This window comes from Puma concolor, chromosome D4 (assembly GCF_028749965.1).
Source record: "Puma concolor isolate L17-30 chromosome D4, mPumCon1.1.hap2, whole genome shotgun sequence".
In the NCBI taxonomy this organism is placed as follows: Eukaryota; Metazoa; Chordata; class Mammalia; order Carnivora; family Felidae; genus Puma; species Puma concolor.
The window spans coordinates 92,484,520-92,506,250 of record NC_141679.1 but is presented as its reverse complement, the minus strand read 5'-3'; the positions used below and the strand labels follow the sequence as shown (position 1 = coordinate 92,506,250).

Below are 21,731 nucleotides of genomic sequence, written 5' to 3'. Positions count from 1 at the left end.
TGGGCTTGGGGGAATAAAATGAAACGGACCTGGTAGAGACCCAGATACGCAGCTCTAGTCGTTAACGGAGCCGTGTCAGGGAAGCCAAGAGCCTGGAGCTCCAGAGGGATCTCGTGAAAGTTCGTGGGGGGCCCTCGCAGATCACCTGCAACCTCCTGGCCGGGTTTAGGTTTCCCATTTGGGCCGGGTGGTCAGTGCGCTTTTTCCACCGAGGATTTTAAGTTTCCCCGACTGGTTCCTGCAAATCTTCCTGGTCAGGCACAGCTGAAGTTCACGCCCTCTCCCAGCCCGGTGACCACAGAGCATTTGACCGATGTTACGGATCAGGGAGAGTAGACAGTCAGTGCTCAGAGGGACTCTGGAGACCTCGAGGTCTCGGTGTTTCCCCGGCTGGGCTCGGGTCTCTCCTTGCATTTGCTGGATCTTTCTGACAGGCAGAGCTGGCTCAGAGCACCACCTGTCAGTAGAGAAAGCTTCAGAGGCCGCCTCTGGCTTGAGCAGGAGAGAGCGCTGCGTTTGATTAGTGACGTGTGGCAAGCATTTGCCGCCTCCTACGTATTGTGTTCCCCTTATTCCGTAGATGGGGAAACTGAGGCTCAAATAGTCAGTGGCGGGTTTAGGACTTAACCCCCGCCTCTGGCATTTTGTCCCGGTTTGTGGCTCTCTGCCCCGTACCCATGATTACAAGTTAATTACAACAACTTCTCTAACTTGCCCGGCGCAAGTCGGCGCTCAGTGTGGGAGGCCCGTCCACATCATCCGTTCATTCGTAGCTATTCTGGCCATCGGCTCCCACAGAGTCCAGGATCCAGGGCTACTGGTTCCTGAGGCTCAGGAGGGCCTCTGCCGCTTGCTTGCGAGGTCTCCATCCTCCAGTGAGCACAGGACGTGCAGCTAGATTTGGGGGTTCGTTTCGAGTCTGCGGAAGCCTCGGTTCGAGCCCAGGAAAGAGGAGAGGGCCGGGGCCGCAGTGTCCACAGAGTGTGCCTCTGTCCTGTCTCTTTCTTTGCTCCTAAAACTCGCTTTTGAGCTCCGACCCTCTTTCTAGCACGGCCAGACCCTCCTTCCGTGCGTTCCCCCCCGAAGTTGCCGCCTTTCACCGGCTCCCGTGAGTGGCACTTTTCGTTCTGCCACTTGGGCGTCTTGGGGCCTGCGGCCCGGCTCACCCCGGTCCCCTGCGCGCACTTGGCCCCTTTGCAGGAAGGCTGTGTCTGCTGCTGTGCGGGACGCAGCAGTTGACAGGCGGCCGTGTTTCCCGTCTGCTTTGATTTGTCTGGCTGCTCCGGGCGGGGCTGGGGCGGGGGGGGGGGTGTTGCAAAGCCTGACTACGGGGTTTGTGATACACCCCAGCGGCCGCTCCTCATCCTGAAGGCAGCAGCCCTGAGTTTGTTCTGACCTTGCTGTCCCTGTGAACACAGAAAAAACCAGAAGGGCGACGGCGGGGGGGGGGGGGGGGGGGGGGAGGGGGGACGCAATTCATGACGATTTGCTTCTGCATATGCAGCAGCATGAGCCGCAGATTTCCCAGGCAGATAGGGGAGTTTCCGGGGCAACGCGTTTAAATGAGGTTCGCAGTCTTGCCATTTGGCTCCATTGAGCCGCGTGTGTGCGCGCGTGTCTGCGTGTGTTTCCAGATGTGTGGTAATGGCTGATAAGGAAGGTCTGTGGGCTTGAGCCTGGTCTGTGCGATTCCTGCTTATTGACTCCTAATGACAGCAAGTGCCTTGGGGCCAGGAAGCCCTCCTGACCAGTACGGGCTTTGCGAGCAAGCTGGGTGTGACGGGCACAGACGTCTGCCAGCTCTCGCCCACCTCGTCATCGGCACGAAGAAGCCCCGGGTCCCTCTTAAAGGCCAGCTCGCATCCGTCTTTGTTGTCCTTCTGGATCCTTCCTGCCCGTGCTTCTTCATCGAGGACCTCGGGGAACCTAGGTGGCCTTGCTGGGTGCCACCTAGCAGTGCCAGCCGAATGCTAGCCGTGACACGGTCCCCGTACTGTGGTTCCTGAGCGTCCCGTTCGTATCGCCTTCCCGTGGCAGTGATGCGTCTGTTCTCCTGTTTCGTGGCGTAGGCGTTTTGTCAGCTCTGCAAACTACTTTTTTATGGTACGTGTTAGCATGTCAGCCTTTATTCCGAGGGGTATTGATTCTTCCGCTTGCAGAGAAATAGCGTTTCCACATAAAGAGCTCATACCCTGGAGGACTTCTGTCTTTTACATTCGGGATAATAGAAGACTTTAAGGCAGAAAACAAACACGGAAAACCTTGGCTCACGTTTTGAGTCCCAGTGGAAAAGGGAGGTGTGGTGGAGGCTTGCCTGGGAGACAGCAAACCTTCAGGGAAGTTCCGGGTGGGCAGAGCGTGTTCACACGTGCGTGCGTGTGCGTGTGTGTGTCTGTGTGGTCTCTGCCCCAGGAAGAGCTTCAGGGACCCGGCTGATGGAGGCCTCACCACCTTTAATGTGGGCACTGTGAGGTTGCCCAGAGGCGGGAGGTTTCGTGAGCCAGGCCCGCAAGTGGCCCCCTTGACGTCTGCTCCCATCCACTGTGTGGCCCTCGGGAGCTGCAGGAGAGGCTGGCAAGTGTCCAGCCAGGCCCCAAAGGAGGGGTATGAGGTCTTGTGCCCAGCTGCAGGCTCCGGCGGGGTGGTGGGGACAGCAGGTAGAGGCACAGGTTTGGGTCACGTGGATGTAGGTTTGGTTTCTGAATCGGCCACTTAGTGCTGGGTGACCTGGGACAAGATCCTTATTCAGTCCAGTCCCCAGGGTCTGTCTCTAATAATGGGGAGTTGGGGGAAGGGAAGAACACATACAGGAATGATGTTTGTGTCGTGCATATCTTAGTGCACAGTATATACTAAGTGCTCAAGAAATGGTAGCTCGTGTTCTGACATTTAAGAGGTGGGAATAGGGAGGCAGGTTCTCTTTGGGTCCTTTGCTGCTGATCCTGTCTGTCCATCTACCCGTCTGTCCACCCATCCATCCATCCATCCACGTACCCAGTTTATCCTCATCCACCCATCCATCCCCAGACCCATCCATCTACCCATCCACCCATCCATTCATTCACACACCCATCCATTCATCTACACACCCATCCGTTCACCCATGCACCCATCCATTCATTCACACACCCATCCATTCACCCATGCACCCATGCATCTATCCACACATCCACACATCTGCCCATCCACCCATCCACCCATCCATTCATTCACACACCCATCCATTCACCCATGTACCCATCCATTCATTCACACACCCATCCATTCACCCATGCACCCATGCATCTATCCACACATCCACACATCTGCCCATCCACCCATCCATTCACCCATGCACCCATCCATCTACCCTCAGACCCATCCATTCATCTATACACCCATCCGTCTATCCACACACCCACACATCTACCCATCCACCCATCCATTCACCCATGCACCCATCCATTCATTCACACACCCATCCATTCACCCATGCACCCATGCATCTATCCACACATCCACACATCTGCCCATCCACCCATCCACCCATCCATTCACACATGCACCCATCCATTCATTCACACACCCATCCATTCATCTACACACCCATCCGTTCACCCATGCACCCATCTATCCACACATCCACACATCTACCCATCCATTCGCCCACACACCCATCCATACATGTGTGCGCCCATCCATTTATCCCCGCACCCATATCCCCAGACATCCTTTGAGCATTCTAAGGTCATTCTGTGTCTCAAGCCCGTCGTATAAACTCAGTAGTGGGCTGCAGTTTCTCTCACCCATGAAGTGAAGAAGCAATTCAGAGCCTGGTTTTGAAGGTCAGATGTGATGCTAGCCCCAAAAGAGCTTGGAAAAAGCTTCATGAGGCACATGAGCTGTCAGGTGCCCAGAAGGCCTAAAGAGAGCTGGAGTAGCCGTGGGCATCCTCAGCAGAGGGCATAGCCCGCCAGGTTGTGTTCCTGTGCACCCTTGGAACCATGGTCTCCGCCACCTGTAGGGAAAGGGGGAGAGTGTGGAGATTGAAAGACATTTTGTTGCAGACCCTCCCCCTCAGAGGTTCAGTGGGGTGGGTAATAGGAGTGTCTCTCTCAGCCACTGTTGACCAGCTGTGTAAGTTTGAGCAAGTTCCCTGGTTTGGGGCCTTGGTTTCCTGTCTGTGAAATGGGCAAGCAATCAGTCCAGTCTAGTGTCTCTCATGGGAGGAGCTGTCCTGGAGCTCAGAAGTTTCATGAAATGCCCCGAGCTATGTCAGCACAGTCCTGTGCCCCAGGGCAGGCTCTCAGCTGCAGGGCTGGGAAGGGGGTGCTGACCAGTGTTCCCTTCAGCACGACAGGGTACCTGTGGCCCTGTGGCCGCCTTGAGAATTTCCCCAGGTGGGACTTTAACGTGATGAACAAGGCAGTGGAGTGTGAGAAAGAGCTGACCGCTCCGTCCTGCTCCCCCTTCTCCTGGCCTCTGTCCGAAGTGAATTTGAGGCCTTGGGTGGGCAAGAACCCAGGAGATCCTCCTGAGAAGTAGGGTCCCTACTGAGCCACCCACAAGGACTGCAGGAAAGCGTCTGGTTTCTCTGGCAGGGGTTATAGGTGGTGGGTGTACTCTGTGAAGACACTGGGGATTATATCATTGAGAAAAGCCAGCTCTCAAGGAGCTCACAGACCAGAGTGGTGTGGAAACCCCTCTCTGGGGCTGCAGGAGTCTTATGAGCCTTCCGCTGTCATGTGGTCATTCGCTTTTTCCTTCTGTTGTTCCTTCCTTCCTTCCTTCCTTCCTTCCTTCCTTCCTTCCTTCCTTCCTTCCTTCCTTCCTTCCTTCCTTCCTTCCTCCTTCCTTCCTTCCTTCCTCCTTCCTTCCTTCCTCCCTCCCTTCCTCCTTCTTTCCTTCCTCCTTCCTTTCCTTTCCTTTCCTTCCTTCCTTCCTTCCTTCCTTCCTTCCTTCCTTCCTTCCTTCCTCCCATCTGTCTGTCTTTCTTCTACAATACATTCATCTATCCATGCATCCTCCCTTCTTTCCATCCATCTATCCATCCATCTGTCCGTCTGTCCATTCGTCCATTCATTCATCCATCCATCCATCCGTCTGTCCATCCATCCATCCATCATCCATCTGTCCATCCATCCGTCCATTTGTCCATTCATCCATCCTTCCTCCCTCCCATCCTCCCTCCCTCCCATCCTTCCTCCCTCCCTCCCTCCTTCCTCCCTCCCATCTGTCTGTCTTTCTTCTACAATATATTCATCTATCCATGCATCCTCCCTTCTTTCCATCCATCTATCCATCCATCTGTCCATTCGTCCATTCATTCATCCATCCATCCATCTGTCCATCCATCCATCCTTCCTCCCTCCCATCCTCCCTCCCTTCCTTCCTTCCTTCCTTCCTTCCTTCCTTCCTTCCTTCCTTCCTTCCTTCCTTCCTTCTTTCCTTCCTTTCTCCCATCCATGTGTCCTTCTTCTACAATACATTCATCTATCCATGCATCCTCCCTTCTATCCATCCATCTATCCATCCATCTGTCCCTGTGTCCATTCGTCCATTCATTCTTCCATCCATCTGTCCGTCCATCCGTCCATCCATCCGTCCATCCATCCATCTGTCCATCCATCTGTCCATTCGTTCATTCATCCATCCTTCCTCCCTCCCATACTTCCTCCCTCCCATCCTCCCTCCCTCCCTCCCTCCCTCCCTCCTTCCCTCCTTCCTTCCTTCCTTCCTTCCTTCCTTCCTTCCTTCCTTCCCTCCCTACCTCCCCCCCTCCTTCCCCTCCTTCCTTCCCTCCCTCCCATCCTTCCTCCCTCCCTCCCTCCTTCCTGCCTCCCATCTGTCTTTCTTCTACAATACATTCATCTATCCATGCATCCTCCCTTCTTTCTATCCATCTATCCATCCATTTGTCTGTCTGTCCATTCGTCCATTCATTCATCCATCCATCCATCCGTCTGTCCATCCATCCACCCATCATCCATCTGTCCATCCATCCGTCCATTTGTCCATTCATCCATCCTCCCTCCCTCCCATCCTTCCTCCCTCCCTCCCATCCTTCCTCCCTCCCTCCCTCCCTCCTTCCTCCCTCCCATCTGTCTGTCTTTCTTCTACAATATATTCATCTATCCATGCATCCTCCCTTCTTTCCATCCATCTATCCATCCATCTGTCCATTCGTCCATTCATTCATCCATCCATCCATCCATCTGTCCATCCATCCATCCTTCCTCCCTCCCATCCTTCCTTCCTTCCTTCCTTCCTTCCTTCCTTCCTTCCTTCCTTCCTTCCTCCCATCCATGTGTCCTTCTTCTACAATACATTCATCTATCCATGCATCCTCCCTTCTATCCATCCATCTATCCATCCATCTGTCCATGTGTCCCTTCGTCCATTCATTCTTCCATCCATCCGTCTGTCCGTCCATCCGTCCATCCATCCGTCCATCCATCCATCCGTCCATCCATCTGTCCATTCGTTCATTCATCCATCCTTCCTCCCTCCCATACTTCCTCCCTCCCATCCTCCCTCCCTCCCTCCCTCCCTCCCTCCCTCCTTCCTTCCTTCCTTCCTTCCTTCCTTCCTTCCTTCCTTCCTTCCTTCCTTTCTCCTTCCTTCCTTCTCCTTCCTTCCTTCCTTCCTTCCTTCCTTCCTTCCTTCCTTCCTTCCTTCCTTCCCTCCCTACCTCCCCCCCTCCTTCCCCTCCTTCCCTCCCTCCTTCCCTCCTTCCTTCCCTCCCTCCCATCCTTCCCTCCCTCCCTCCCTCCTTCCTGCCTCCCATCTGTCTGTCTTTCTTCTACATTCATCTATCCATGCATCCTCCCTTCTTTCCATCCATCTATCCATCCATCTGTCCATCCATCCATTCATCCATCCTTCCTCCCTCCCATCCTCCCTCCCTCCCTCCTTCCTCCCTCCTTCCTTCCTTCCTTCCTTCCTTCCTTCCTTCCTTTCTCCTTCCTTCCTTCCTTCCTTCCTTCCTTCCTTCCTTCCTTCCTTCCCTCCCTACCTCCCCCCCTCCTTCCCTCCTTCCCCCTCCTTCCCTCCCTTCCTCCTTCCTTCCCTCCCTCCCATCCTTCCTCCCTCCCTCCCTCCTTCCTGCCTCCCATCTGTCTGTCTTTCTTCTACATTCATCTATCCATGCATCCTCCCTTCTTTCCATCCATCTATCCATCCATCTGTCCATCCATCCATTCATCCATCCTTCCTCCCTCCCATCCTCCCTCCCTCCCTCCTTCCTCCCTCCTTCCTTCCTTCCTTCCTTCCTTCCTTCCTTCCTTCCTTCCTTCCCTCCCTCCCTCCCTACCTCCCCCCCTCCTTGCCTGCTTCCTTCCTTCCTTCCTTCCTTCCTTCCTTCCTTCCTTCCTTCCTTCCTTCCATGGACCCATGTATCCATCTAGGCACATCAGCATTTGCCAGGTAACATCTGTGTGCAGGTACTTGGAATATAAAGTTCAAAGGCGCATCTCCACATGCTGATACATTTCAAGGAGGTCCTGTGTCGAGTACTCCTTAGGTTCACAACAGTGAGGGTCCTGATCGGCTGCAGCTTGAGTGGACACCCTGCTGCTGTGCCCTCTGGGTCGGGGCGGGGGGGGGGGGGGGGGGCGGGGGAGAGCGGTGTTTTTCCACCAGTTTGCAATAGCTGTGGTGTAGTGAGAGTAACCCGGCCTGTATTTCCACCTTCAGGTCCAGAGTCAGAGCCTTTTGGTTTAAATAGCACGTTTTATTGACAGGACAATTCAGGGAGGGTCTGCACCCGGGGTGGGACACCAGCAGACTGTTGCTTTTAAATACCATCTGCCCCCACGGTACTTTGTAGGAAAATATAAAGCTACAGCCAAGGAAGCAAACTGCACAATCACGCGGTCACTGCCTAACGTGTTGTGCATTTCCGCCAGTCTCTTTTTTTTTTTTTTTTTTTTTGGGTTTTTCAACGTTTATTTTATTTTTGGGACAGAGAGAGACACAGCATGAACGGGGGAGGGGCAGAGAGAGAGAGGGAGACACAGAATCGGAAACAGGCTCCAGGCTCTGAGCCATCAGCCCAGAGCCCGACGCGGGGCTCGAACTCACGGACCGCGAGATCGTGACCTGGCTGAAGTCGGACGCTTAACCGACTGCGCCACCCAGGCGCCCCCCGCCCGTCTCTTTTTAAGGAGTATATAATTTTAAAAATTAGACCCTATCGATTGTACGTGTTTTACAACTTGTTTCTTTCACCGAAGGGATTCATGAATATGTTTTATATCAACGAATTCTCTGCCGCGACATCAGTTTGCACGGCGGCTCAGAATCCCCTGTGCGGCTGTGTCTGGCTTCGTTTCTCCCCGAGCCCGGTGTTGGCCAGTCAGGCTGCAGGTGGGTTTTTGGAGCATTTGTAGATTGCTGCAGGGGCACCTTTGGAACGAAATGGCTCCACACATAAAAGAGCGGGGACTCAGAGTCGTCTTAATGACACCAGGGCAGTGCGGACGCGCTCCTCCTGGCCGGAGAGCTGGATGGTTTCCACCGGCCTTCTTGGAAGGATTTGCGGGAGGCCCAACCAGGTGCCCCTCGGGGACACGTCTTGCAGGCTGCCTGCCCACCTCTCCATGCCTGAGCGAGATGATAAGCTGAAGCACAGAGGCTGGCCTGGGGTGCTGGTTCGGGGTTCCTCAGGGGCTAGCGGGACAAGCTTCGTCAGCCCGTTGCTTGGGGGGGAAGGTGGGGGACCCCCAGGGGCAGAGGTCCTGGGAGCCGCATTCTGGAACTCTAGGCTCGGCGAGGTCTGCCCTAGATCCCCCCCTTAGCTTCCCGGGGTCCAGACCACGTGTCCTTTCCCCAGAAGTCCCTGCTGCCCCCTCTGCTTGACTGTCCATTCCCTTCAGCGGCTCTGTGCTTCTCAGGCCGTCCGGAAATGGATACCCGGGTCACTTTCCTTGCCCTTCTGCAGGGCTTGACCTGCAGGGGCTGCCTGTCGGACCCCGTCCCTGGGGCCGGGGTGCCCAACCTCGGCCCCACATCTGGGCCACCCGGGGCCCTAGACAGATTCCTGGGCCCCACTCTCTTCCGTTCCAGAGCCTCCGCAGGTGGGCCTGGGGTGCCGGGTCTGCGTTCCGGAACTCCGCCAGTGAGTGAGCAAGCTGATGGGCTGCTGGTGTCGGGGAACGTGTCCAGCCCGAGAGTGGAGCTGGTGGAGAGCGTGGGGTCAGAGCGGGCCGCGGCTGGGCGGGGACGGACCCAAGACCTCCACCCCGGTGCACACCCCACACCTCTGCCCGGTGTCCCCTGGGCTGCCCCATCCACCCCTTGCCCCTTCCTTGGGCGCGCATGTGGCTCCTCCCCGTGGGCCTGGGCCTCTGGGGACGCGTCCTTCTGCTGTGACCCCCTGCCCCGCCCTGGGCACACCTTCCTTGGCCCCAGTGAAGTGGTCGGTGATTGCTTAGCCCAAAGGTTTGAGCCAGTTGTGGACGGGGAAGAGGGGAAGCCGTTCCATTCATTAACAGAGGCAGGCGAGAAGTGGAGATAAAAGTTGGGAAAATGTCATCCTTTGACATTTACGTTTTCAGGAGAGCCGGAGGGGCCGTGGGCTGGGAGGTGTTTGATCATCGCGGGACGGGGCCGCCGGCCAGGGGTGCTGTGGGGCCCACGCAGGCTCCTTGCTCCCCTGCAGGGCGGTGCGTCCTGCGCCCTGTCTTTCCCCGGGGGGCTGCCGCCACCCCTCGTCTGACCCCACGACTGTCTCGGGAGGCCCCACGCCTGCTCCCGGCAGCCCCTGCCCTCGGTCACTGCAGTGGGGGGTCCCTGCGGTGGGCTCCCCCCCCCGCAAAGCACTCCTGTTTCTGCCCAGATGCCAGCAGGGAGCACGCAGCCCAGGCAGACCCAGGACCAGGGCACCTCCGGGAGAGATGTTGACCCTGGCTCGACGGGAACCCAGAGCCGAGTCCCTCACGTTGCCGATGACAGATTCCAGCCTGGAGCAGAGTGTCTGTGGGCTCGGGGCGGAGAAGCCACTGTGTCTTCTGCTGGGACGGTGGGCGCGTGGACACGTCAGAGACCTGTCCCCTGGCTTTGGCTCGCTCCCCCGCGCAGCCCCTCCGTGCCTGGGGCTCCCTCTGTGTGGGGCAGAGGCTTTGTGCTAACCCCAGGTCAGGAGACAGGTTCCGGTCTCCTGGGCCAGGGCTGACCGATGGCTGCCGAGCGTGGGATCTGCCAGGAGGACTCTGGCCCCTGTCCGGCCGGCTGGGGAGGTGTGCGGCAGGGGATTAACAGCGTCGGCCGTGGAGGTGTGGGAGCGGGTGGCTTGTGCCCCCGAACCCTTCAAGCTCTGCCATTCATTCCTAGCTTCTAGCAAATAACCGTAAGCGCATAGCAATAATGCTTTGTTCTTTGTTCTCCCTGAACGCCTGGAGCTCTCACGAGCCGAGAGTAACAGCCAGAGCCAGGAGGCCCATTACTCGCGAAACACCCTTGGAGCACACGGGCGCGGGGCCGTGGCCGGGCCAGCCGAGTCCTCTCTGGGGAGGCACAGAAGGACTCCGACGTTCTGCAGTTTCCTGACTCCCACGGCCCGGCCCCTCACGTGTGGCCACCTCCGGGAAGACCCCTCACGGCACTTACCTCGTTGGCCGAGGTCGCGGACTGAGCAAAGGGGCTTTCTGTACGGCTTGGGTTTTTCCCTCCCGTTCAGAAAATTGCAGCTAAAACAAGTCTGTGAAATGCGTCTCCGCTGGGGGCTTTAGGCAAGAGACCTTGCCTCAGTTTGCCAGGCTCCCAAATGTGCATAGCGGGCCTGACCGGGTAGGGTGAGGATTCCCCAGGACGGTGCACGTAAAGGCCTGATGGGCTCGCTTCCTGGGGCAGCCAGCAGCCGGCAGGGGTGTCCGTGCCTTTAGCCGGTGGTCATCGTGGGCCATGTTCATGGGCCCTGTCGCCAGACACACACAGACTGTACCCACACGCACACACGCGCGCGCACACACACACACGCGCGCGCACACACACACACACACACGCGCGCGCACACACACACACACACACACACACACACACACAGGCGGGCACATGCACACTTACACAAGGAAGCCTCAAAGCCCAGGCTTGCGTCTGCTTCGTCAGCATGTGATGTCTGGCACAGCAGGTGCCCCGTGAATTCTGTAACGAATTGTGAGCAGCTCAATGCGTTTTATTTTATTTTATTTTATTTTATTTTATTTTATTTTATTTATTTTTAATTAACCAATTTATTTTTTTAACGTTCACTTATTTTTTGAGAGAGAGATACAGTGTGAGCAGGAGAGGGGCAGAGAGAGGGAGACACAATCCGAAGCAGGTTCCAGGCTCCGAGCTGTCCGCACAGAGCCCGACGCGGGGCTCGAACTCACAAACCGTGAGATCACGACCTGAGCCGAAGTCGGTCGCTCATCCGACTGAGCCACCCAGGCGCCCCGTGTTTTTTTTTTTATTTATTTAAAAATATTTATTTATTTTTGACAGAGAGAGAGTGAGAGAGAGCGCACACAAGCGGGAGGGGCAGAGAGAGAGGGAGACAGAGGATCCCAAGCAGGCTCTGTGCTGAGAACAGAGACCCTGACGCAGGGCTCGAACTCACAGACCGCAAAATCACGACCTGAGCCGAAGTCAGATACCTAACTGACTGAGCCACCCAGGCGCCCCTCATGTGTTTTATACTCTGTGCTCCAGGGTGGCCACTCCCCTCTCTCTGCCTCAGTTTCCCCGTAACCCTCTGTGGAGCCTCACGCCTGCTTGCTGCCTGTTGGGTGTAACTGTGTTGGGGCTTCTGAGGCTGGGGGACAGGCGGGCCCCATGTGTCTGGAGGGGGCTGCCTGGGGGCACAGGGCAGGACGGGTGTGGCCGGGGGCAGCCAAGAAGGAACGGCCACTGCTCATGGTTCAGCACTTGAGAACCTCTGCCCTGACAAGCACATTGGTCTGGGGAGATAGCGCTCGGATCCCCTCATGCGGGCTGAGCCTGGTTCCGTTCGCCCTGACCCTTTGAGGGGGCCAGGCATCAGTTTAGAAGGTCAGATGGAGGGAGGAGGGGCCAAAGGGGAGGGAGCACCACGTCAGCGCTGCGCCCCAAGCTGCCGTGTAACTTCGGGCAAGTCCCTTGACTCCTCTGGTCCTCTCCCAATCTCTGAACTGGATCAGCACCTACTGGGAACATGCTGTGAATCATCCGGTAGCTTCCGGAACAGCAGCATGGGATGAGCACTTTGTAAGCGTGACGCCCGTTAGGACTGTCAGTGGCCCCGACGAGGTCAACCCCCCCGTGTGGGTGAGGACGCGGCCCTGCCTGGGGTTAATAGCTGGCGCCTGGAGAGCGGAACGGGTGAGCCCGGCCCCGCTCCTCCGCACGGCCCTCGGCGAACCTTGGTGCGCAACACATTTTGTGCCATACGCAACATAGGTATCCAGCCCGCAAACGTTAACACGGTGTGTGTGGGATCGTTCTACCAAGACGAGATGTGCTTAGTGAACAGCTCTCTGGGCACAATACCCTTCGTTGTGGTTCTGCGATGACTTTCTGGTTTCTCGTGGAATGACAGAAGCGTCTTTCTGGTCTCCCCAGGTCATCTCTGCCGTGTCCAGACTCTCCCTGCACCACGTGGCCCAGAACAAAGGGATCAGGTGAGCTCATCGGCGCTGACAAGTGCCGCCCTCTCGTCCTCCCCGCCACCCGCGTGCCTGGCCTCAGATATTAGAGTTTTCAGCAGATATCTTCAGCCCGTGGCCTTATCATGAATTTTCAACGTGGTCTCGTGTTGCCTGGTGGCAACAGGAAGGGGGGGCGGCGGGGGGGGGGGGGGCCCTCCGCTTCCCACCAGGGAGATCTTGCACGCGTGTTCGACTGATGGCTGCGAAATCCCTTTTGATTTCGGTAATAAGATCAGCAAATTAATCCTTTCGCAGATCATTGCCTACCTAAGCACACTCCCCACGCATCACAACCCGGGGGGGCTCGGCCGTGAGGGTAGGGACCCGTCCCGCGGGGGGGGGGGGGGGGGCCTCAAGTCCCTGGGTTGGACTTCTCATGGTTTTACTGCTTTCAAAGCTCAGCCTCAGAGAATCCTGTCACCCCTGCGGTTTGCCCTCTGGTCCCTGACACGGGACTGGGCGCACAGGCAGCCGGGACAGGGGAGGGCGGCCCCAGTGAGATTCTGGCCCACAGGCGCGGGGTCAGGGAGACGTCTAAATGGGGACCAGGTTCCAGGTCGGGTGGGGACAAGCAGAGGACGTGCCCTTCCTCAGTGTCCCTGGAGGACATGGGCCCAAAGGGTGGGGATGAGAGGTTTGGGAACCCAAAACAGCCCCATCTGAGGGTGGAGTGCCGTGGGGTCACGCCTGGGTGCCCGCGACATCGTGAGGGTGGTCTCTACGGGAGGGACTTCCCAGCAGCTGTGTGGCCTGAGTCTGGGGTCCCAGGACCAGGCCAGCCCAGCCGCCCCTCGGTGGGGCTGTTTGCACAGATTCAGAGAGTCACCGGGACAGATGCAAAGGTTAGGCCCCCACCCCCCCCCATCACTGGAATGTCATTTGTTATGTTGTCAGAGAGAGAGTCCTTTGAACTGGGGGTTTTTGTTTTTTGTTGTAAGTCAGAGACAGGATAGCCTCTTCAAAAATGTCTCTAGGCTCTCCGCTGAATGCGTACAAAAGGGCATTTATAACACGTTTAGGGTAACGCCGTAAGACAAGGCTCACACCCTGGGACACCAGTGACACCTGGACGCCCCTCCCCCCCAGCGTCTCCCACTGGTATTCAGGGTGGCTTCTGTGAGGTCCGCAGCAGGGACGGTTCAAAACGGCTAACTCAGAGTAAGTGTGGTATTTCTGGATAGGAAGGAGCACGTAGTTTTGGTGTTTTGGCTTTTTTCTGGAGACGATCGTCCGTCGGCTCTCCCGCTGGCGGCCCTCCCGCTAGCCCGAGCCGCTACGGGGTGTTGCTGTCCCACTTCCAGTATGTTTCTCGCCTGGACGCGTGTCTGCGTGCCCACGTGGGCGCGAGTGAAGTCCGTGCAGCAGCACTTAGTCGCGTCATTTGCTCGTTGACGGAAGGCTAGAGCCTCATCTCTTCTCTGTGTCCATTTCTCCCCGCGGCAGGCCTGCCGCGGGGAGCCCGGTTACATCCGGGGGCACGCGGACCCGCCTGGCTTTGCCCTGGACGGGCCACCCTGCTGCCTTCCAGGCTCTCCGTGCCCATGCCTCCAGAGCCCGAGGCCGAGTTAACCCTTCAGGGCACCGGGAGGAGGAGGAAGTGAGGGGGAGGGGGGAGGCATTTGCAGCGCAAGAAAGGTCAGGGCCTCCCCCGCCACCTCCGTGGACCGGCACCCTCTGCAGAGAGAGCTCCCGCCTCTCACCTGCGCGCCCTCCTGCCCTCGTGGCCCCGGGACGGTGGGGCTGCCTGGGCACAGCACGCCGAGTTCCCCGCACAGGCTGGGATTCCCACAGGTGACTGGGGATTCTGGGAACCACCAGTGCTCTGCACCTCCTGTGAATCTAGGAGCAGTTTCACAGCGTTAGTCATTTCCTGAGGTTTCGGCTTGGCCAGACCCTTTCCCTTTTTGAAAAGCCAGCCGCCAAGCCCGCAGCCCTGAAGAGCGTCTTCCCCGTTTGTTTCGTGGCTGGATAGGAGCCCAGCGTGCTCCTTTAGAAAAATGATCATTTTTACAGCCGTTGCACTTTGCATAATGAGCTGATTTTCCGTAAAAGCCCCGATTATACTTCTCAGAGGCTGATGAATAGGGGACTTAATCTGAGGGCCCCACCCTGGGGCCAGCCAGAGGACCAGAAGTGAGGCTGGGGTGGGGTTGGGGGGGGGGGGGCGCGTGGAGGGCCTTGTCACAGCCAGAGCTGGCCGTCCAGAGTGAGGAACGTCCCGTGGGGGGTCATCACCGGATGGCGGGCAGAGGAAAAAGGGCAAAGGGCAGAACTCTCCCTGTTACTGAAGCTGGCAGGTGAGGCCAAGGAACCCCCAGCCCACGAAGGTCGCCTCTGCCAGCCACCTGCTCGCCCAGTGGCCTTACGCAGGGATGCTCTTGGGGCCTCTGTCTCTTCTTCTGTAGCTGGGAAGGGTCCCCTGCTGGGCAGAGTCACCGTGAGCCTACTCACTGCACGGCACCTGACACCCTGTGGAGGCTCAAGGCGCTGGCCGGGGTGGTGGGCTGACACGGGGCCCCCAAAAGCTACAGCCTCCTCCTGGCTCCTGGCCCTAATGTGACAGGGAAGGGGTTCTCTGCAGGTGTGATCAGGTTGTTATAGACGTGATTATATCGAAAGGAAAAGAGGGGGGCAGGAGGGTGGGAGCGGAGCAAGGAGACGAGACAGCAGAGCAGAGGTTGGGGCGATGTGGCCACAAGCCGAGGAATGCTGGGGTCTTAGGGAAAGGCAAGGAGCTGCCAGGCCACGAAGGGGGGTGTGGCCACTGCCACTGGCCCCGTGGCTCCCCCAGCACACTGCCTCCTGCCTGTTCTTGTGACCCCACAACTCTGCTTTTGAAGGTTAATATGGGCTGCCTGGGGGTCCTCATGCTTGGTCTTTTCCTCCAGTCTGAGAGACCCCAGACCCGTTTGAGGGGGGCTGCCCCGTGGGCAGGCTGCAGGGTGGGTGGGGCAGGGACAGGGGTGGGAGAGACCCGTCTGCCCCCAGGCCCCAGCGAGCTGGAACGTCCTTTTTCAATTTCAAGTGAATTCTCAGAATGTCAGACACACCGGATCCAAATCTGAGCGCGGGAAAGTGTTCTGGAACTGCAAAGAAGTCCCTCTTGTCCCGTCGCTGGCTGCAGAGGACCTGTCCTTGGTCCTCCTGCGTCAGGGGAACGGGGAGTGAGCCTTCACCCCGGATGCTCTCCTGGGTTGCAGACATAAGGCGAAGGAGCTCGGGCAGGGGTCAGCCTTGCTGCCCGAGGGGTCTCCCGAGGGCGTGGCCCGTCTTGGCCTGAAGCCAGCGTCTCTGTGGGATGGTGGGGGATCCTGTGCACCCTGTGTTTCTAGGGAGGAGAGGCAGGACCTCCCTCCATCCTCAAAGGGGCTCCTCCCCAAGTAAAGGTCCTGTCCTGCCGCGAGGCTCCCTGTGTCGGTGACGTCGGCCGTGGCTCTCTTGGGCACAGTCCCCACCTCTCTCCGCTGTCCCCCTCCCTGCCGATGTCCCTTTCTCATCTGGTGCCACCTGGCTAATTCCAGGTGACGGGACTGTGCACGAGAGAGGCTCGGATGGAAAGCGGCGATTTTCACGTGCTTATAGCTCATTCTGTGGCAAGGTGGTTTTTTTTTTAATTTTTTTTTTTTTTCAACGTTTGTATTTATTTTGGGGACAGAGAGAGACAGAGCATGAACGGGGGAGGGGCAGAGAGAGAGGGAGACACAGAATCGGAAACAGGCTCCAGGCTCTGAGCCATCAGCCCAGAACCTGACGCGGGGCTCGAACTCACGGACCGCGAGATCGTGACCTGGCTGAAGTCGGACGCTTAACCGACTGCGCCACCCAGGCGCCCCGGCAAGGTGGTTTTTTTAATGGTCCCATCTGGTGACACCAGGCGCCTGGCCACTTGTCCTCAGTGGAGAGCCTGCGTTCCTCTCTCCTTTCGTGATGACCGCGGGGCTGGCACCGTTGCGTTGGCCATGGGGGAGTCATTGGAAGACACGAGACTCCTTCCCGGGAGGGGCTCCCATGAGGCCACCTGTGGGCTGTTGGGGGTCTCGGATGCGCCCGGCCTCCCCTGGTGGCTCGGTCCGGCTGTGCCTGCCCCGCACCCTGTGCCCCACTCGTCCCGCCAGGGTGAGCGAGGTCGTCGGTCGGCGTCACGTGCAGAGCCCCAGCCTGGCCTGGTTGCTGCCTCACTCCCCGCATCTGCCGGGGCCGCTGCTCAGGTCTCCAGGCTTCGGCCGAGTGAGCCGTGTCAGTGCGTGCGTGTGTGTGTGTGTGCGCACGTGTGCCTGGCGTGTTCCCTGTGTGTTTTCTCGCACACTGCGCTGGGGCCGCCCACTCACGTGTGCATCCTGGTGTCTTGTCCATCGGCGTGCCGACAGCTGAACCTGCACGCGGACGTGCCAGCCGGGGCGGCGGGGGCCCAGAGTGCTCCAGATCCTCCCTCGGGGCTCCGTGGAAGGTTCTAGAAGGGATGGCATGCCTAGTGGTGAAGACAGGGGTGGGAAGAAAGGTGGGCAGGCAAGGAAGGCAGAGGTGTTTGGCCATCCTGCCTGGGCAGCGTTGGAGGAGAGAGTGTGGGCAGGGGGAGGGGGGGACCTTCTGGTTTAAGGGTCCCGGAGCTGGTGTGGCAGCCGGGCCGGTGACAGGGCCGTCACTGCAGGGGTGGCGGGGGCTTCATGCGGCACAGGGGGCTTGTGTTGTGTGGGCCAGGCCCCAGCGTGGGCAGGGGGGCAGATGTGGGTGTGGCTCAGCTCTGGCCTGGCCCGTGTGTGTCACACAGAACCTGCCTCCGAGAAGGAGGGGCTGCCAGGACAGGGCCCACCCCAGAGGGGACGAGGGCACCTTTTCCATTCACCTGACAAAGTGACACCAGCTCGTCCTGCTTGTCCTGCTTCGGAGCCCCTCCTGGGAAGGACTCTCACGGCATTCCCTCCAGCCTCCTGTCCCCTCTCTCCCCAACTTGGTGACGGTGGCCCACTGTCAGGGACGAGGGGAGGCCTCGGGGCAGAGAGCAGAACGACACGCTGACCTTGGTGGCACTGAGGCCGTGTCCTGTCCACACCGGCCACCAGGACAGAGCTCCCGGGAGGCAGCCCGCCGTCCTTCCTCTGGACACCCGAGTGGTTGTCACCTGCAGGTGAGATCCGGCCACCGTGTCAGGACCAAGTGGAAAAGCCGGGCAGCCGGGCATGGTGGCTGGCACCTGATGAACGGCAGCCAGGTGACTTTTGCAGGGAGTCTCTCCCAAGGCCCCGGGAGGGACCCTGCCTCCTCTTGTCACTGCCCCCCACCCCCCGAACGGGATTCCCGGGGAACCCTCGGTGCACTTGTCTCCGCCACTCCACTGTGGGCACCGGGAGCTGATTCACGCTGGGGACAGTCAGGAGGAGCAGGCCGGCTGCCCGGCGGGAGGGCCGTGAACCGCCAGCTGGAGCCTCCACGGCCGGCAGGGTCTCGGAAAGGACAGAGGGCCGCCGATTGCGCCCGCTCCCCTCCCGGCTCTCTGGTCCTGGTGGCGGGGCTCACGGGGTGGGGGTGGGGAGCCCCCGTGCCGTCCGCTCGCCCACAGAGCGCACTCAGCTGGCTGATCTCTCGGCCCTCCCTCCCCCACCCCGCCCTCCCATCCTCTGTTCATGCGACCGGTCAGCTCTGCATCTGTCCACCTGTCCCTCCGTCGATGCGTCATCTGCATGCTTACCTATCCTTCTACCCACCCGAATGTCCTTCCATCCCCCCTCTGCCCGTGTCACATGAGCGTGGGTAGGCTGGTCTCAGCGCGGTGCTGTGACGTGGTTAAGGTCACAGCCTCGTGCCGTGGTCCAGGCCCGGCAGCGCTAAGGCGAGGCCCGGTCTGCTCCCCAGCGCAGACCAGGCACTCGGCCGTGTTTCATCCGGGGGGGGGGGGGGGGGGGGTGGGCGGACAAAGGGGTGACCCAGCTGACCTGGGTGGTGGCCAGATGCTGGGCCCGTTTCCTGCTCCTGAGCCCGTAGGGACCCTTTGGTAAAGCAGCTCACAACCCCCCTGGGCCGTTGTGAACATTCAGACGACCCCCGTCGAGCCCTCCACACAGGCCCTGACAGGCGGTAGGTGGAGGGGCCGCCTCTTTGTGTCTCAGTTTCCTCATCTGTAAACAGGGGTCTGCCCACACCCACCTGGAGGGCTGAGTGGGTTAAAGCAGGTCGTGCGTCAGTTTCCTGCTTCGACGTGGGTGGAGGGAGCGTGGGCCCTGCCTGCGGACGATCTTGGCAATGCTCACGCCTCCAAGAGCCCGGGGTCACCGCCGCGCTCGAGGTGCTCGTGGAGGACAGTCGGGGACAGCGTGCATCCAAGCCCGAGCGTCTGCTCCAGTGTGTGGCTCAGGAGCATCGCCCCAGTCCCCGCCGGGCCTTCCTGGGGCAAGTTCAGAGTCCTGGCCGGGAGATGTCACTGGTGGCTGCGTCGGCCTGTCCTCGCTGACAGACGTTCCTGGTGCCAAGACAAGAGATTGGCTGCTTGAGGAAAACCCCAGGAGCGTGAGCTGCCTCCCTGGCCGCGGACCTGTCTGCGCCAGGCAGTGAGACGGAAAACAAGGGTGGGGGGGGCCGGCATATCCTCTGTGACCCTTGCAGATTCATCAGGTCCCCAGGGACAAATTTCAGACCTTTTGCCCGGCTCCCACAGCCTGGCACCTTCACGCTGGAGGGGCCCTTCATCCCTCCTTTTATGTGAGGGGAAACTGAGGCCCAGAGGACCTTTCCTAAGGTCCCTTACCCGAGGAAGTCAGCAGTCATTCATTCATTTGCTCATTCATTCATTCATTCTGTCTGTGCCTCATGATGTCTGCCCCCAGGCCAGGTGCTGGGACACAGCCAGAACTGACCGCTGTTAGGCAGGGAGTTGGACACAGGGCCCCGGTCACAGGCAGGTGACCGTGCCACAGCAGGCCACGGGGCAGGGCGGGATGAGTGGGGAACATGACCTGAAACCCGGAGGCACAGGGTGAAGGGCAGGCCTGAGTTAGTCGGTCCAGCTGCCGGTGGGATTTTCAGCAGGTGCATTAGCCCTGAGCCTGTTTCCTGGTCTCTGAAAGGGAGGCTCGTGTTGGCCGATGGTCAGAGCCCTTAGTGAGTCCCAGGGCCCAAGCAGCCCCGAGCAGTGGTTCTCAGGTGAGGCCTGAGGACGCCTTCGAAGGAGAGGCCAGACCGGGTGGGCGTGGGCCGAATGGTGGCTTTAAAAAGATATACCCCGGACCTGTGAATGTGAGCTCACTAGGGAAACCCAGGGGGCCCTAATCCGATGGCCAATGTCCTTATAAGAGACGCGTGGGAGAGAGACGCAGGCAGAGAGGGGCCGTGTGCAGACGGAGGCAGGGACTGAAGGCCTCTGCCACAGCCCAGGGACACCGGGGCCCCCCGGGAGCTGGGAACGGCAGGAGGGACCCCCGCCCTAGAGCCTTGCCCGGCCCTGCCCACATCTCGATTGGGATTTCCGACCTCTAGCGCTGAAAGCATGCATTTCTGCTGTGTTCAGCCTCCCAGTTTGTGGTACTTGGTTATCGGCAGCTGCGGGACTCTCACGCAGTGGGTTTGGCTGGGCAGCGGGCGCTGGGGCGGGGGCCAGGTGGGGGCCCCAGCCTCCAGCATGCCTGGCGTGTGGAGCTGCAAAGTGCCCTTCCCAGAGGCTGATCGGTGTCCCCATGAGCCCCAACCACCGACACCTGCCCACGGCGGGGATCGGGGGCTCAGAGACGCCCCTGTGGTTAGCAGGGACGGGGGGCTCCTTCTTCAACAGCGTTCGTTGTTGGGGGGCGGTGAGGATCTCCACCCGTACTGGGTCCAGAGCCCTCTCAACTCCTGCCCTTCCCCCTGGGGAGCGAAGATGGCTTCGCTCTGTGGCAAGCCAGACGATAAAAGCCTGCCTCTTCGGCAAATGTCACCATTAAAAATTTATCGGGGCAGCTGTGCGACATTATCGGCGCGTTTTCGGAGACCAAGCAGCAAGCGTTGTTGTGCGGTGGGATTTACACATGTGCAGAGGGGAGGTGCGGTCGTCAAAAGCGCCCGTGGAGCAGAGCGTGACGTCCTGACACGGTGGCGGTGTTGGGACTGTGGCCTGGCCGGGGGCGGTGGCGGGGGGTGGGGGGGCGCTGTCGTTAGCAGGGTCCCCCAGCCCAGCTCCGGGGTGAGGTCTGTCGTGCTCTGTACAGCCGTGAGCCCGGCTCCCAAGCGTGGGGATAGCCCGCACCTGTCCTCACCGGCAGGGGCCCGTTTTCCCCCAGACGTCACCCGGGGTGTCTGCCTCAGGGGGGGTTCTCGCCTGTCCTGTCCCTCCTTGTCACCGGCTGCTTCTGTTAGGCTGGGCCAGGTTCTGCAGTGGCAACGGAGAGCCCCCGAGGCCCGTGACTCAGAGCAGCCAGCGTTCGTGTCTTGCCCACGCGTTACCACGTCACCTGCTCCCACGGCCAGGCCGGTGGGCGGCCTCCTGCTGGAACAGCGCGGCCGTCACGGCAGGGATGCGGCCCCGACGGCTCGTGCGCCGGCCCCTGCGGACCGTGCCCTGTCGGCGAAGCCATGATGCTTGGTGACAGGGACTCAGCCTCTCCCGCTGCTCGACGCTGCTCGTCCCTGGGGTGGGGGACTGTTGCTCCCCTCTCACAGAGGAGGAAACTGAGGCCGGGAGGCTGAGGGGCTTGCTGGAGGGGGTCCCGTGACGAGGGAGTGGGGGGAGCTGAGCCGGGCCCTGAGCCCGCCCAGTCACCCGTGGTGATCTCGCTCACCTGCTGTTCATCGCGCCGAGATGCGCTGGTCCCCCCCCCCCCCCCCCGCCACGTGGCCCCCCTTTTGGCCAACACGTGGCAGTAAGTATTCTGACAGGAGAGAGGGGGTTCTTGGAATGGACCACCTTTTCTTGGCCTTCTTAGTCCCCGTTTGTTTTGATCTTTTCGTCTTCTGTTTATTTTTATTTACTTATTTTTATTTTGGGGAGAGAGAGAGAGACAGAGCACGTGTGGGGAAGGGGCAGAGAGAGAGGGAGACACAGAACCCGAGGCAGGCTCCAGGCTGCGAGCTGTCCGCACAGAGCCCGACGCGGGGCTCGAACTCACAAACCGCGAGATCGTG

General features: G+C 59.4%; 1 protein-coding gene across 5 annotated transcripts in view; it reads left to right on the top strand.

Moving 5' to 3' along the window:
- VAV2 (vav guanine nucleotide exchange factor 2) overlaps positions 1-21,731 on the top strand; it is a 164,646-nt gene that overhangs the window by 76,668 nt on the left and 66,247 nt on the right. For 4 of the 5 annotated variants that reach the window (XR_015243172.1, XM_086684418.1, XM_086684417.1 and 1 more), the window contains exon 3: positions 12,559-12,617. The exons of the other annotated variant lie outside the window; for it this stretch is intronic. Coding sequence is in view for 3 of the 4 variants with exons in the window: in XM_086684418.1 (XP_086540544.1) it covers positions 12,559-12,617 (59 nt within the window). In the remaining variant the exon portion in view is untranslated. The remainder of the gene's footprint in view (positions 1-12,558; positions 12,618-21,731) is intronic. 5 annotated transcript variants of the gene reach the window in all.